The sequence below is a fragment of the Leuresthes tenuis genome, unplaced genomic scaffold (assembly GCF_036924035.1).
Source record: "Leuresthes tenuis unplaced genomic scaffold, fLeuTen1.0.hap1 SCAF_20, whole genome shotgun sequence".
NCBI lineage: Eukaryota > Metazoa > Chordata > Actinopteri > Atheriniformes > Atherinopsidae > Leuresthes > Leuresthes tenuis.
Window position 1 is genome coordinate 13,377,436 of NW_027325374.1, and position 16,856 is coordinate 13,394,291.

Below are 16,856 nucleotides of genomic sequence, written 5' to 3' on the forward strand. Positions count from 1 at the left end.
GTTTGACAGAGGCTTGCTACCGTCAGTTCATGCTCCATATTTTGTAAAAACAAGGCGTTTTGCCTGTACACATGCGGCTAGACAATTTGCTAAATGTCTTTAGAGATCTGAATGCTCAGAGGCCAATGTTTACACTTTACATTCCAGGATTTCCAGTCTTAATATCCCGTCGACACTAAAAACAATATTTCCATTGAAAATAAGCCGAGGCGGACCATTGTAGAAATACTGAACGCAGGACGGAGTCCTTAGATAACAGTTTGTTCGCTGTTTGCCACTTATTCTTATTCTAAGTCAGTTCAGTTAGGGCGGAACATTAAAACAGATATACAATTTAGTTTTTCTTTTCTTTTTTTTCAAAACCGTTCATTGACAATGTTCAAACATCAGTTAATCATTGACAATACACAATAAGGTCATTGACTGAAGCATGGCTGCAAATGTGCCCGTCTGTCTTCTCTGAGGCCAGCCTGTTTCTGGTTTTTATTACGTCTCGCCTCAGTTAGCAAAATAACCACTGTCACGGGTGCCTGTTTATTTTTTTTTAAATAAGGAAGTAAACTTCAAAGACGAATAAGTGACAATGGATCTGCAGCTGACTGTATCTGCGCAGTGCTGTTGCTGCGCCGCTCTGTCCTGTTTGTACTTGTGCTGTCAGTCTTTCATTTTCCTGTCACGATGCCTTGGGTATGCATTTGTTTTTTCACTGCGTGACAAGTTGAATGCGTGAGAAAGGTATTGTGAGTCTCAAGATCATTGCGTGAGAGATGGAAGCGGTGAAAAAAAAGAGTGTTTCGCGTGCTAAACATTTCCTTTAGATTCATATGTCTCATAAAGTGGTATACACTTTAGGGGGATTTTTTTTCCCCATTCCTTATTTGTGTTTTCTTGTGTTTATCCAAAGTCACATTTTGATTAAATGCTGTCTTGTAAATTGTAATTTGATCTCTTTTGGGGTTTTTTTCTTTTATGTTTTAGTGTGAAAATGTTCCTGTATTTCCTGATAAGTCGTTGTTATTTGTCCAACAGAAGTGTACAGTTTTTGTAACCTTTAAAGAACATGCAAGGAAAACTCTCTGTGGGGGTTGCTTTTTTTTTTCTTTTGTATGTCAGGAATGTTGAAAACATTTTCTTTAGTGAACTTTCAGGAAACTTTCCTATAAATGTGGCAACATTTGTTGAGCCTACTAAAGAGAGGTAGATGGCGTTAAAATCATCAAAACACGCAGCAAAAACAGTATTTATTAACAAGATAATTATAATTTCCTCACATGTCCAGTCATAAGCCCAAAAAAACAGATACAAGGCCTTGTCAATAAGGAATTTCACGAAGCTTTTGAATAAGAAAACCTTATAAAATGTCTAACATATATGCTAGCTGATAAATGAGCGCACTGTCAGGTGAACTGGTTCATACAGAATACATAAAGTACCGCTGGTTTCATAGATAGTACAGTCTATGAGCAAAAATGTAAAAATGTACACATAGAATATGGAGTCTTTTTCTGTTTATTAATTATACATTTTGATATATTTATTATTCCGTTTATTGATTTTGTTCAAAAATCTAATCTGAATGAAAGGAATTAAAATTTTTAACAAGAGATGCATATCTTTGTGAAGTGATTTCTAAAGATATAGACGATGACTGTCTCAATTCTGCTTTTTTATCTAATTAATTCTTATGGTTTAAATATATATTTTTTTGAGAGCACGACCATTTAACTGACCTACTTCATAGCATCAGTTTTATTTATTCATTATCAAACTGTGTCATATCCATCAGAAAAAAAAGGAGCTCGAGCACATGCAAGTTTTATGCAAAAGCATTAGTAAACAGTAAAAGCTGACCTGGCACTGGACGCGCTGCTGGGACTAAAGAACATGCTTTCAGCACCTTTTGTGAAACCTAAACCATGTCACAATGCACTCCTCTTTTCAAGCAACGGTCACAGACCTAAGAGACACAAAAGATACATTATTCACACATTTATTTAAAAAATGTTATCTGTTATTATAGATGTGCTGATTGGGTAAGTATTTTCAAATAGGTTTTCCAAAATATTTTCTATACATAGGGATAAATTTAAGGGAACACACAATCATTCACTATCAGTCATTTAAAGATTATTGATTATCATAAGTGAGGCATGCCACTTCCTGCATGGACTGATTTAAAGCTGTGCAGTTGCACCTCCAGATCGTGGATATCTCCAATATGAGGTCACGGTTGTTTCTCTGTGCTTCTAGCAGTGCATCTCCACCAGAGCAGGACTATATTTCTGAAAGGAAACAGCAGTCAAATGAGATCCATTAATAAATCATCAGAATGGAACCATTAAAGATTAACCAGAGAGAGTAATAGTGAATAAACTTGAGATCAGGACCATGCTTTTCATTTCTCCAGTCATAGGTTTAAAGCTTGCATAGAAGCAGAAACCTTGAGTAATGGTGCAGGCGAGCGGCTCGCTGTCCTTCACCTTTGACACATTGTTCACGCTTACTCATGAGCCAGGTCTGCTTTTGTTGTACAGATTCCAGCCTATCAGAATGCAAACCCAAACAGATTATTCATTTTATTACTGGCTTTCAGTTTTCCATCTGCTTATTCTGAACATAAATACACATGGATCATCTTTGCAGCTGTGGTACTCCTACCGGACAGTTACAGATCTTACTCAGCATGTAGAAAGAATTGTGTAACGATTTCTGTAGCTCTGGGGGAACTCTGAGGTAATTTAATCAGTGGTTCCCAAACTGGGGTGTGGGACCCTCTGGAGAGACAAAGGGCAACTGCAGGCGTACAGTCCGTGATCATGGGAAAAATGTAAGGCACCTCGGAACAGCGCTGTGCAACTCAGCTGTGCAGCTCAGCTTCTTGTGTCTTGGTTAAGGTTTTTGAAAACTAGGAACCTCCAAGTTACCATTACAACATTAGCAATCACTGCAGTACTTTGAATTGAGTCTTGAGGCTGGTTTCAGTTCAATCCCTTTACACCACTATGTTAACAGACCACCCTCATTCGTAGAAATAGGGAGGTTTAAAACCTGCTATGGCTAGTATCCCCATCATTACATCTCCACTGGGGTGATTTTCTTATGATTCATTACATTAAGGCTTTAAAGAGTGCAGTATTAAAGGTTTGGCCTCTGAATCATAGTGTATGAATGTTAGACCTACTGACTGACCATGCATAGCATCTCGGTGTCCACAGCCATATCCATGACCTGCATTTCCAAAACCCTGAAGAGTAACGGCCATAAACAAACATGAGCCATTGAAAATATAGTTTGCCAACCAGCTGGCAATGTCACAGTGGTTACATCCAAGAGTGAGATGATCAATGAAATTTCTGCAGGAAAAATCAACAAATAAAGAGAATGTTGAGTCCATCATGCTTGGGGAAAATTAAAATAAAAAAGTGGGAGTATCATGATTACTAGAAAAGGAAATTCACCATAAGTGATTTGAATAATTCATAGTGGAGCAGCTAAATCAATCTCTGCATTTGATTTCTGATTCTGTCATGGATAATAGGAAAAATAATCTTTTAATATATGATTATATGTCTTGTGGTTGTACCATCCCGACAAGAGACTATGGAACTTTCTTAAAGGCTGCCTTTGATGAAAATCAAGTGTGTAACTTTTTTTTTTATCATCTTGGCACTTTATAATAAAAAAAATTAAATAGTCATGTTTTATGTGTAACAAACCTAAAACAAAAACCAGTCCTGTCAACTTGCCAAAACCAGTTAACGTTTTAAAGCTGACATCAGGATCAGGGTTTAACTAAAATTAGCTTTAGCAACACATTATTGGCTGCATGCTAACAGTCAAGTATAAGGACAATATGTGAGCACATTTGCTCTGTGTCTCATCTGAACAAACTCGCCTCAGAGTGTTACTCTCTGCACCATTGTGACAATATAATGCCTTTTCCCAGTTACACAGCTGAGGGTGTTGCAGGAGAAAGAGAAACACCCCTGAGGGTATGGCTTTGGTGATATAGGAGCAGCAGCAGAGGGGACATTCAGGACAAAAATAATGCTTACAGTGACAAGAACATTAAATTTAGCTAATGCATCGAGTTGATCTGGAGGATATGTATTGACTATCTTGAGCGAGAAAAATCTAGCCCTTAATGAACAGAAATTAGATTTTAGGGAAGTAAATGATGAGGTTCGTGCTCACTTTTACAGTTCAAATCTTACAAGAAACCCGAAGAGGTGAGTGGTGTAGGTAAAATCATCACGTGGTAGTTATTGTAGGTGAAAACAGGATTTACAAAAACAATACAGGCCAGGAATTGTTTTTATTTTGTTTTCATATTTCTGAGTGAATTTCTTTCATGACTCTTTGGGATCAACTTCCGTTTTAAATCTGCTATGGAAAAAACGGTGACATGACTTGATTATTGTGATGTTAGGCAACTTATTCAGAGAGGTATTTCTGTCATTTAGTCCACACTCTTTGGGGTAGAGTGGAAAAATCGTAAACGCTGATCTATCCCCAGTCAGCAGTTGGACTGCATTATTTTAAGTTGTGTGTACAAATTACATTTGGTGCATGTATTGGCCTTGTAGAGAATATACACCCGAAAGAGTTACTGATGTGACTACCTTTTGAAAACAGTATGTATCAGATCAGATTTGCCATGGTTTCAGATCCCTGTTAATCCATAGTTTGATTGGCCTGCACCAAACCAATAAAACAACTCCAGCGTAAATGCAGTAAAAGAAAAAACAAACCATTCAAAGGACAAATCTTTTAAAGTCAACTCTCCTTTTTAGAGTTGGTCAAATGATTAACAGGCAGATTTACTCACTATGCAACTATCTGCCCAGTCTAACCTGATACAGGTCTGAATAAGTTGTTGTTGCTCAATTTTCTGACATCAACATACAGTGGTCCTGACTTTGCATTATCCTACAGAACAAGGAGGAAATAATTACACCATTTAATGAAAATAAGAAATGTAAAGAAATTAGAGCAAATATAAAAGCCTATTTTAATCTATTTCTACCAATATTTTGCAAATGATAAATTGTACAAATAGCAGCCTTTAGACAAAGACTTCATATAATTGTTTTCATCGGTCCTCCAACAACACAGAACGAATGAAATTTGCATTTACTTTGCTTATTTTTCCCCAATGGTGTTTTGTTCTATTCAATTGTTTCCTGGGCTCTCCACTCTTATGTTCTTCTGTGCCTCTGTGATATTTCTGTCTGACGCTAATTTATTGACTGCCATTAATTTAATTTCTTCTCTTTTACGTGCTTTACGGTAGCGGTGTCTGAGAAACGGAAGTGTCGATGACAACTTCCTTGGTAACAAGAAGCTTAAACGCGGATGCTAAGTTTTAGTAGAAGTAAATGATTTAATTGAAAACGTTTTCCAAAATGCTGGAGTTATTCAGGCATGTTTTTTTTTTATTAATGTTTGCAAAATGTATTTAGGAGCGCAACAAGTGACGCAGCAGATAAAGTTATACTGAACGGTGCTGTTAGCATTTATCTTGCTATGTTTTTGTTGGCAAAATGATTCCCTGGAGTTGGTGGTCACTTCACGTACTCGTTATCTTGTGTGGACGTTTGGCTGACGCTACCACTGAATTAGGAGCAACTTCCACGCTAAATTCCAACCCAACAAATGGGGGACCTTTCACTTCAGCCACCCCAGCTCCTGGAGGCGTGGGTACCGTGTACTCTACCACCGTGGAACCCACCGAGGAGGGCACTCTTCTTCCCACTCTGGACTCCATCGTAACTGTGACGCCGTCCTTGTCTGAGATGCCCACTGCACCTGTCACTGAGGTTCCGTCTGCAGCCACAATCCAGACTGAGATATCTGCACAAGGTAACTTAAACCTACAGTGAACATGACAAAAAATAAATACACCAAACACCTTAGTCTTTGTTGATTCGTTATGGCGAGCCGTTTACTATTGTTATGATGAGTTAATAAAGGTCTCAAAGCCAGCCAGTGACACATTAAACTGTCTGAACCCCTTTGGATTCCAAGGCACCCAGACTGAAAAAACTAAAACCACCTATAAACACTGCAAATAGAGTTTTTTTCTAATGCTTTGCACCATTTTGTTCGTCTCATACCTTTTTTGGTCTATTTGCGCCTCTCAGTGGTCTTTTTGCATGTCTTTACATTTGTTTTGCATCTCATAGTGATCTTCTTTTTTGTTTGATTTTATTATCTCCTTATCTTTATCTCCTTTGTTGTTTTGTTTCTATATCCTTAGCCATCCCTATAGCCATACTTTGTCTTTGCGTGCTTCGAGTTGTTTTTGAGAGCAATACCCCTGTTAAAAGCTTGAATATTCATTTGAGGAATTCAAATATAACCTAAGAAATGATAACCATCACTATGAAACAAATGTATAAGATGGTGTGTAGACTGTTTTAATATGTGATTTTGCTCTTCTTTGTTGTTGTTCTGTGACTCTTTTTAGCCCATTTAGTACATGCAAATAGTTTTTATTGAATTATACAGTAAGTGCATTTACTTAAAACACTTTATAATAAGATCAGTGGTTGCATTTTTTTTTTTATTTCTTTTCTATGAATTTATTAAAACCTTGAATTTTATCTTGGCTAACAGAAGTAATTTCTGTTTTTTTACAGGCTGTCTCTGTGATCTAACCCCAGATTTTTGTGACATCGGCTGCTGTTGTGACACAGCTGATTGCGATGTTGCCAACCTGAGCACAGTCTTCACCGGATGCCCACAAGAAGTCGTGTACGTCCTTTTTTTTCCCCCACATGTAGCACGTAAACTGCACATCTTCAGAAATCAAAAGAGCTTGAGCCTTTTTACTTTACAGATCGGGAGTTTGCATTGAGAAGTGGCTCATGTTCCGAGCCAATGTGGACTCAGCTCTTGTCACTGTGACTGACTCTTTGTTTTGTGTCCGATCTGAAGGTAGGTAGACACGGTCACTTAGTTTATTCATTTTTGAGGGCATCAATGGAAAATACAGGTCTCCCTCCACAAATACTCTTAAAACTGTGCATTTTCAACCTTGCAGCAGATGATGAACTCCAGTCTCTCCCAGCACTTCTTCAGTTTCCAGCTTTAGGAGACTCCTATCACTTCTCACCACCAGGACAGACGTATATCAGACACAGCAGAGACTTTTACAGGGTAATCAGATTTATTTTGCTTAAAGATACCTGCTCACGAAGTATCCCTCCTTTTTCTAAATTAATTAATTGATTTTTGAGATTTGAAGGCAGGAAATATTTTTTTGACAAATTAAATTAAATGACACTTTCGTAGGTTGATGATGTCATCCAGACGTATTTCTCCAACTCCTCTGTGTGGGGTCTCCTCCGTCAGCCTTCCCCAGGGGCTGCTTCTGCGATCTGCGTCAACCTCAACCCTACGAGTAAGTTCAGTCCACACGAAAAGTTGAATGTTAAGCTGCTGAGTAACACAGTGTACCGAATTTCATGTATAAATTTGAGATTTTGAGCTGTATATAAAGTATAAACCTGTTGTAGAAGCTGCCATCTTCCAGTTTCACAATCACATCTCTTTCCTTTTGTCAGTGAAATGCTCCCTGTGCCACCGGCTTTAACACAAGCTGAAAATATAATCAATCTACTCCTTTGTGTTTGAGTCACAAAGTTCGGCTCCATTTCTCTCCAAATATGCCTTTGCTCATTGTGTGTAAAAAGTAATGTTTTTTTTTTTCACTTATTTGGCTCGTGGAGTTCTTTCCAAAGGTTATCGTGGTCTTCCAGACCTCAGCTTCCCTGCTACTGTTGCTGTCACCTGCCGTTTCTTAATGACCTCACACACTGCGGGAACAGCCACCTGAAACACTTTGCTTTCTTTTGATGGCTTTCTCCTACTTAGTGGGCCTCAATTACTTTAACTTCTTCTTATCAGCTCCTAGGCAGCTTGTTAGAGGAGCCTGTGGCTGTTGATTGTTGAGGTCGCGTTTGAGGAGTCAGAGTTTTTATAAAGCTTTGAATTTTGCATCACTTGGCCTAACTCGACTGTGAACAAGCCACAGCCCCAAGAAGCTGAGTGAGTACTCATGCCTTGGTAAAAGTTTTCAGAGGGAAAGAAATCTCTTCTAGTTAAGTCAAACACAGCAATATATTTCCATGCATAAGCACAATACCAGCTCAATGCCACAACCATATTAACAGCTACAACTCATCTTGTTACTGCTTTGTGTTTTCCTCTGTTGGCAGGGTTTTTGAGGTCTACGTCTCTGTCTTGTACCCGCATGGTGACTCCTCAGTCATGCACCACAGATCCAAATCTAAACGCTCGGTCCTACTTCTCTGACTTGAGTCTACTCAAGGTCAGCACCATTACTGCAGCTACTAAATTCAGTCCATAAACGCTGGTAGAAATCACAGCAGTCAGGCCAACGTGAACTGTTTCTGTTACAGATTCCAGCAGCTGAGATGGCGACACCATCAGATGTACTGGTGAGTCTGAAACGAACTGTAAATACGTCACAAAGCTATAAATCGCATGTGCACAAACTCTTTAACTTTCCTCATCTGTTTGTTTTTTTTTCCCCTGCATGTTCCAGCATTTTAACACCATTTCTAAAGTTTAAAGTCTGATTGTTATATTGAAAGAATGGATCAGTGAAGCGTTGTTAGCTAACGAGCATTTCTTTTGTTGATATATTCTCATTTTCAGAGTGTGTATTTTCAAAAGACTTGAAGATAGAACATGTACGTTTAGAACTGTTGATTGTTTGAGGATGATATCAACATGCCATTGGAATTTGCCAGTAAAAGCTGTAAAATTCAACAATGGCATGTGCAATGGCATTTGTTTTGGATCGTTGCCAGGTGACGACAATCCTAACTTGTGAAATCTACAGTTTCACTTCAAAATGTTATGAAGATAAACATGGCATGCATTAAAAGTTAAAGTTTTCGTCTTTATTTCACATTGACTGTACGTTTTTGTCCATCACAAAAAGCGTAGAAATCATTTTATGTCAATTCCTCTACAGAAGAAGCTCAGCGATCATTGATTTGTATCGGCAGTCAGAAGTTAGTTGGGAAAGTTTAGGGGAAAAAAAAGGAAAAGATTTAACATCCTGCATTCTGTCTTATTAAAGTGGGATGATCTACCAATTCTGTTTTCAGATCCCGGTAACTCCACTGGCTGACTGGCCTGCACCGACAAAACGGAACAACTCCTGTATGAATGCAGTGAAAAAGGTCAGTAACCACACAAATGTGTGTGAACGCACACATGTTTAAGGGCATCCTCACACTTCAAACTCAACTCTGCTTATTTATTTTTTTTAACTTTTGTGCAGGTGGAGTTTGTCATAGGTTACACTGGCAGGGGATACCTCACATATGCATCGGCCAACGTGGACTTGGCCGATGTGGATTTTGATCAGCTGATGCTGCAGACGCACTCTGTAAATTTCCAGGTAGGCTGTTCAAACCAAAGAATTGATCTACAACACTGAATAAACTATGAACCCAAATGGTGACAGTAATGTCATGGATTTCTTCCAGCTGGACACGCCCAGGCCCACTCCAGGAGGACTAACACCTGCTGTGGGACTTAGAGTTGGGTCTCCTGTTGTTGGTCGCTTTGATGAAGAAGTCAAGCCTGTATCCTTGCTTAAAGTTAATTTGTGTATTTTGATTTATATGGCAAGCTTTATTGTCAACAATGCAACGCGATTCCTTGACAGTGAGTCAGCTGACATCACTCGGGCTGTCACAAGGTGGGGAGTGTTCCTCTGATCCCAGCAGAAGAGCATCTATCCTCTTTGTACACAACACTATTATTGGTTGCACATTTAGGTGAGCTCACACTAACTGGTTTTGCCTTAGTGCGAGCCAACCCCATTGTTTTGGATTAAGATAAGTAATATTACCCCTTACGCGTCATTTCTTTTCCCTTTTTCATTTTTGCCCATGCGCTGTCTAGTTCCTCAGCTCGTAACTGTTCCGAGCTGCGTTCACAGATCTACGGGATCTTGCGTGGACGTGCTGCTCCTGATGAAATCGCCATGAACTCCGGTGCCCAACCAGACTGGACCAGAGTCATCTTGCAGGAATGTCCTCTCAGCCAGCAGGTACAGCTGTGAAGTAGCTTTCACGTGAAGTCTTATAGCGTAGTGTGTGTGTGTGTGTGTGTGTGAGTGCAGGAAGAATTAAAGACCATTAAACCTGAGTCAGAAAAAATTCAGACTTCTTCAGATGTTATGAGTCTAACTGGATTAAATTGACCAGATTATCTGTACATTTTTTGTTCTTCTCTCAGGAAACCTGTGAATCAGGCTGCATCCTCCCACACTCTCTGTCTATCCAAGTGCTTTGGGCTCGCCAGGGTTTCATTGACCTTCCGCAGAGCTACATCCTGGGAGCTAAATACCTGTTCCAGTGTAAAAATGTCAAGGTGCATAAACACGTAAACTCATTCTGAAGACTCTTTTAAACATTCCCGCTTGACTTTCTTTTACCTATGGTAAATAATCTCCCTTTGCGTTTATTTATTTTTCATCTTTTAGTGTCCTCTGTCGTCCCCGCTGGTGCTGACAACAGAGGTTGTGTTCGCCGACACCACAATTTACCCAGAACCCCCCATGGGCCTGCCTCAGCCCCACTGGAAGTTTCCATTCGACTTCTTCACTCGAGGCTCCAACGAGCTCGACAACCACTTCGTCACTGGCGGAGGTGGCGCTGAGAGGGTCACATGGAGTTTAATGCTGTTCAAAGTCATGCTGCTAACAGGATTAGAATTCTTCACTCGGTAGCTCGTTAGGTAACAGCAGCGCTGCAGCTTTGGGTTTCATTTTTGGTTTACATCTGAGGGTTTGTTTATGATGAGGGAAAGTTAAGTGAACATGTTTTTGTGTTGCACTTTTTTATGAAATAAACTTAACTTTTACAGCGAGTAAAGGAATAAATTGGTATGTATCATTTATTTTTTAGCTTAATTTACAAGAATACACGCATTTTTTTTTACAAGTCACTGGGGTAAAGATGCATTTCTTTCACGCAGCTCCTCTCCTCTTTCCTCTTTTTGGTCCTGTTGGTTTCTGTGCGTTACTCTCTTCTTTCTACCTGCGACCTGAACATAATTGAAGAGCGAGACGACTGCAGCAGGAGTTATACCTTCCAGACGAGTCGCAGAACCCAGCTGTAGAGCAGTGGGAACATTTTACTTCGAGAAGACCAAATGATTAGCATTTTAACGCCATGTTTTCATACTGGAAACGTGTGTGTGTGTGCTGACTCACAGTGCTTGGTCGGACTCTGTCCAGGATCTCTCGGACTTCCTGAGACAGAGACACTGGCAGAGACAAATAGTCGATGTCCTGAGGCAGAGACATGTTCTCCTCCTTTTGAATTCTCTCAATCTCTTTCTTGTTTAGGTCGCAGTGAGGCTTGTACACAGCTACATGACGGACAGGAGAAATAGTATAATGAGGAAAAACTCAACTTCCACGGGGGGCTTAAAAGGCCAAAATAACAAAGAAACATGAAAGAGAGTAACTGAGCAGTTTATTACAATTAATTAATGTGTCAACATCTTAAGCTCCTGAGCACAAGGCTCCATTTTTTTTCTTGGAGCTGTAAAACATCAAAAGTACGTTTTTACCCTCTATCTTGAGTCGTTGTGAGAATTCCATGTAAGATGAGAGATATTCTGGGAAAACAGATGCCAACATTTCAAAGGACATGTCCTTATACTGCAGCAGTTCCATCCCACTGAAAACAGAAGAATCAGAGATGGTCTTAACTGTGCTCTGACATGCAAGCGAAGGCCTTTTCCTCAGGGCCGATGGGCTTCTCTTCAGCCGCGAATACAAATGCGTAACACTCACGTCAGAATGCCGTTCTTGTTTTCGCTGACACAGATGTCAGGCAGCTTCTTCCTGCAGGAGGCTGTGGACAGAGCGAGAGCCTCTAGGGCTGCCATCGCGTCTTGGAGACTGTTCTTCACTCTCATAGCCTGCTGGTAGCGCACGGAGGACACGCATCCCACCTCGAACCCTAACGGAGGAAAACAGTTACGAGTGGAGAATACTGGAAAGAAAGCACAAGCAACCTAGGCGCCTGACTCCAGAGGTTGTCTTAGGATATCCTGGAGAAAACCACAGAAATAAACACCCTTAATACTTGAGCTCATAATGCATTTCATTCAGCTGGAACAATAACCTTAAGAGCTCGTGCTATTTCATCCCAAATGACACAATAAAAAAACATTAAGTCACATATGTAACTACCTTTCATCGTAAGGCGAAGGTCTGCGTTGTCCGGCCTTAGAGAGGTTCGAAACTCAGCCCGGCTGGTGAACATGCGATACGGCTCTGTAACGCCTCGACTCACCAGATCATCAATGAGAACTCCAATATAGCTCTCTGTTCGAGACAGCGCCACCAGAGGCATGGAGAGTGCCCAGCGGGCCGCGTTTACTCCCGCCCACAAGCCCTGTGCAGACACAAAAAAGGGTTTTTTTAATAGATAGATCTGCTTCTGTGTGATTGATCGATAAAGGATACGACACTATTGCGCCTATAAGACTACAAACTGTTTTATATGTTACTCCCAACATTTAGAGAGTAATGTGACAACACTGTTACACAACTGTTTGCTCAGGAAATTAATAGAAATGCTTAAATCACAATATGTTGTGTCCAATTGGCCATTTGGAAATGACCACAGGACCAGATGCAGCTGGACTGCTCAGCTGCTGGCAGCAGACTGGAGCTTAAGTAAACCGGTTAATGCTTCCAGCTATGTGTGCGAGGATATCCGTGCAACAGGGCGTGCTGTGGCTGAGAATAGTTTTATGATCCATAGATTGAAAACAGCAGCTACCTGTGCAGCAGCCTCCTCGTACCCTGTTGTTCCATTGATCTGACCGGCCAGAAAGAGACCTTGGGTGCTTTTCACTTGCAGTGTGGGACTCAGCTGAGTGGGACACACAAAGTCGTACTGTACGCCATAACCTGGGGGCCAAGAAAACCAAACAAACAAAAAACAACATCCACTGTGACGCTCGACAGTCAGATCAAGGAACCAAAACCAGCAGAGCATTTCAGCAGGGACTAAATCAAACAGCATTCTGTGCACCAGGTGTGTGGATCTCTGCTCTGTGCAAGGCGGGGATTTCTCTGATGAGGCGGAGTTGCACGTCAGGTGGCATGGTCATGGATAGACCCTGAGGGTACAAAAGGTCAGAGGTCACCCCCTCAGGTTCAAGCCACACCTGATGACTCCGGCCTGGAAAGCGCATCACCCTCGACTCAATAGAGGGGCAGTATCTATGAGAGACAAGCGCTGTTACTCCTCAAAACACTGTTTACAAGGTCTAACATCTGTCTACTTAATATGTGTAAGTACCTTGGACCTTTGCTGTCTTGCTGTATGTGACAGTTGAGGTGAAGAGTCTCCCTCACCACTTTCTCTACACCAGGAGTCGTGTAGGTCAGGTAGCAAGGCAACTGCTCCTCTGGCTACAGCGTGTGAGTTATCAAAATAAACCATTAACTCAGAAAATGAGTCTTAATCGTGCTGATGAGGAATATTCAGAGGCCTGACACTGAAAGGAGCACTTTACCTTGCAGTGTGTGTGGGTATTCATGAAGCTAAACGGTGTCGGGTGGCTGTCAGGGGGGTGAGGCTGGGCCAAGGGAAAGTCCACTGACTCCTTCACAATCCTTGGCGGGGTGCCGGTCCTCAGCCTGCCTATCCTCAGCCCCAGCCTCTCCCTCAGCGTTTGCGACAGCCCAGCACTTGATGGAGCGTCTCCGATACGACCCCCAGGAGATGTTGTTTGGCCCATGAAGAGCGAACCGGACAAGAAGGTACCAGTGGTAAGAACCACCGAGCTGGCTGAGATCGGGCAGCCGCCACCTGCTGATAATGAGAGAAGCAGAGAAGCAGCATAAAGTGATTAAGACGCTACAGTTTTTACTGATCAGTCTGAAAACATGGGAAGTGCATTCCTGACATCACAGATTTACAAACTGGAATTCATGTGAAGAATTGAACGAGACTCTTTGTCATATAAACTGATTTGATGGAGGAAAAGAATAAAGCAGAGAGAACAATATGACAAAAAGGCAACAGAACATTCTCTAATTATGCATACCACTATTTTTTCAACTATTTTTCAGACTGAGTTATTAAAGCAACACTTAAGACGTTTGTGAACCTTAAAACTATGCGCTTCTGTCTTGTTTTGAAAAGTGCACGATCGTTGTTGTGCACATTCCTGGGCCTAAAACTGCCCTGGAGCACCTGGGCTGTGAGATATCACAGTTCACAACTTAACCAGACCACAGCACACCTCTGTCATAATTAATAAAGAAAATAAGAAAATGATTTTGCAATTTCAAATACCAATAAAGTTGGAGTATGTGACAAAAAAGAGGGAAAGAGTAGGAGCGAGACACAGGACGATAGAAAGCAGATTGGATTTTACTGCTGGAGAGAATTCAGATGAAAAAAAAAAAAGAAAGATGCTAAGTTAGCCTCACTGTTGCTATCGGTGAGTAATAACTGCTTGGATTTCTCGTTGCTGACGGGCAGGTTTAAATTCACGAAAAGGTAATGATCATTTCGCCATCTGCTCTCTGCAGGCTGTGAACCAGAAGAGATGGAAGCTGCGGTTGATTCCTTTAATAAAAGCAGCATGTTTATATTTTCCACACACACGCTCTGTATCGTGCCCAACGGGAACTGGCCAACACTGAAAAAGCAACCTGTTCATCTGCATTGATGTGTGTCAGAAATCGAAAGTTACAGCCTTATCGTTATCGTCTCTGCCTCACAGATGAAGCCTGACTTACGCAACATTTTCAAGCGATGCCTTAAGACACATTAGCCATGGTTTATAAGAACTGCTATTCATTCATTTCACTGACGCCTGTAAACTTTCGCAGATGGCTGTCATCTGGTGCCTACCCAAACATATCCCAGTGACTCTGTGGTGTCCAGGCTCCTCTGGATTTGGTTCCGTTATGTGCAGCTCCTCCACTGAGCCTTCCAACACCGTCAGCCTGGGAGTGGACAGCAGCTCAGACTGCACAAACAAGACCGACAATTAATCAAAGTCCTTCATTTCATTCATAGGACAAAAATTCATCTGAAGTGTGCGACACCTGAATAAATTCCCGGTAGCGCTGGCGGTCCAGCTGGGCTCTTGGTCCCCACACAGCGGGCCCTTTTCTACGATTCAAGATGGAGAAATGAATCCCAGCCCGATCTCCAGCGCGACCACACAGCCCATCCAGAGCATCTATCTCCCTCACAAGATGGCCCTTCCCTACTCCTCCCAGAGATGGGTTACAGGACAGGGCCCCTGGAGGAATTAATGATGAGAAAGAGCGAGAAAGACTCAAATAGAACATTAAAAAGAGGTTTTTAGTTTGTTTGAGTGGAGTGTTTCTTTAGCGAAGCCTTTCTGCTCACCAATTGTGTGGATTTTCTGTGTAACCAGGAGTGTCTTAGCTCCGACTCTGGCTGCTGCGGCTGCCGCCTCGGTCCCAGCATGACCCCCGCCCACCACAATGACATCATACTGCTGTCTGGCGAGGTGGCCGAGACGTCTGGAAACCAGGAACAGGAAACTCTGCACAGGCAGAAGCTTCTTTGTCAACATGTGAGACGTTCACCTGTCAAAGTGCAAGTCAGGCTGTTAGAAGTTTGAACACAGTTCGTTTGTCTACATATCTCCCATTCCAAAGGTTGACTAATATCAGTACTTACTCAAAAGATTCTACTACATCCCACCTGACAGTTAACATCTAGTTCTATTACATTGTGTCTGGCACCCTGCTGCTAATGCAGTGCCTTAAATGGCCAACAGATTTCAAGAGAACAGTAAGTGATCAATTGTTTGTATTTGCAATGACGATAGTCTGAGGCATAATGGCCACATGTTAGTAAGGAGACAGTTCACCGTGGCGATGTCTGAGAAGTTACTATTAAAATTAGATTAAAATTACAACGGCAAGCGTGCTTTACCACCTGATTGAGTGGGGTTTATCAGGCAGGAAAATTAGGAGGTAAGGGAGACGTGATTTCCTGTCTTACAGCAAATGTGGGCTCACGCTGAAGCTGACCGTTGACTGACTCCTTAGAAGTCAGGCTGCCCATCTATTTTACAAAACAGCTGCTTTTAGTCCAGCAAATCAAGAACTATTTGCCTGACATTGGGTCATTATTAATGCTTGTACAGTCACAGTCACAACAGTCAAATTTTTTCAGGAATAACTGAGTTTGAAACATTTTCTAGAAGAGCAAAACTAAATGAATAATATAAACACTGCTGGTTATATTGATTTACTCAATAGTATGTCACCGAGCATAAACATGTTACACATGTTTTACGGTGAACCATAAAAGACACTTACGGTTTTGTTTTGTTTTGTTTTTTTGTTGACACAAAACGACAGAGGTGTTTTGCTTGCTTTCCCGGCTGCTGGCAACAGAAACTGAGCTACGGGCAGATGAAGATCCTCGAGAAAATTACAAAACTGCTGCTATGTAACACAAACGCTCTTTATGGAGGCCGCCATGCTGTTTGTAGTTCATAGCCGTAAATACTGATGTATGCACGCACCAACATTTTTGTTTGCTTTTCTCTGACTGTAAAAGTTATCGATAAACATGAATTAAATGATGAATATAGAGAAAGAACGTGAGGATGGAAGGAGAAGGTTAAATGCTAAAGTATCAGTGATAACCTGTGACCAAAAATGTTTTTGTTTTTTTTTCTTTTGTGTGTGTGTGTGTAGTTATTGCCACGTGTACAGCAGATATCCTCTACTCTTGTTTTTGGAAGAGCATCGATCAAATGTCGATTTCATGCACAACTTA

General features: G+C 41.2%; 2 protein-coding genes across 3 annotated transcripts; one reads left to right on the forward strand and one right to left on the reverse strand.

The window, feature by feature from the left end:
- Positions 1-5,326: 5,326 nt before the first annotated feature.
- On the forward strand, positions 5,327-10,932 carry LOC140278644 (tectonic-3-like). Its single transcript, XM_072373699.1, has 14 exons — positions 5,327-5,862; positions 6,642-6,756; positions 6,842-6,939; positions 7,046-7,161; positions 7,297-7,405; positions 8,223-8,335; positions 8,427-8,465; positions 9,144-9,218; positions 9,320-9,439; positions 9,528-9,626; positions 9,718-9,821; positions 9,949-10,096; positions 10,285-10,419; positions 10,532-10,932. The coding sequence occupies exons 1-14, from the start codon at positions 5,544-5,546 to the stop codon at positions 10,775-10,777; spliced, it is 1,836 nt and encodes a 611-aa protein (XP_072229800.1). The 5' UTR covers positions 5,327-5,543; the 3' UTR covers positions 10,778-10,932.
- A 23-nt stretch (positions 10,933-10,955) lies between these two features.
- Positions 10,956-16,685, reverse strand: mto1 (mitochondrial tRNA translation optimization 1). Of its 2 annotated transcripts, none has more exons than XM_072373698.1 (13): positions 16,391-16,685; positions 15,447-15,649; positions 15,137-15,336; positions 14,940-15,057; positions 13,591-13,886; positions 13,374-13,486; positions 13,104-13,294; positions 12,849-12,979; positions 12,254-12,458; positions 11,852-12,020; positions 11,626-11,735; positions 11,264-11,421; positions 10,956-11,163 (listed from the first exon to the last, which is right to left on the reverse strand). In XM_072373698.1, the coding sequence occupies exons 2-13, from the start codon at positions 15,634-15,636 to the stop codon at positions 10,993-10,995; spliced, it is 2,052 nt and encodes a 683-aa protein (XP_072229799.1). In that variant the 5' UTR covers positions 15,637-15,649; positions 16,391-16,685; the 3' UTR covers positions 10,956-10,992. The 2 variants fall into 2 exon arrangements, with proteins under 2 accessions (XP_072229799.1, XP_072229798.1); XM_072373697.1 differs by having other exon boundaries at positions 13,591-13,889.
- Positions 16,686-16,856: the final 171 nt, after the last annotated feature.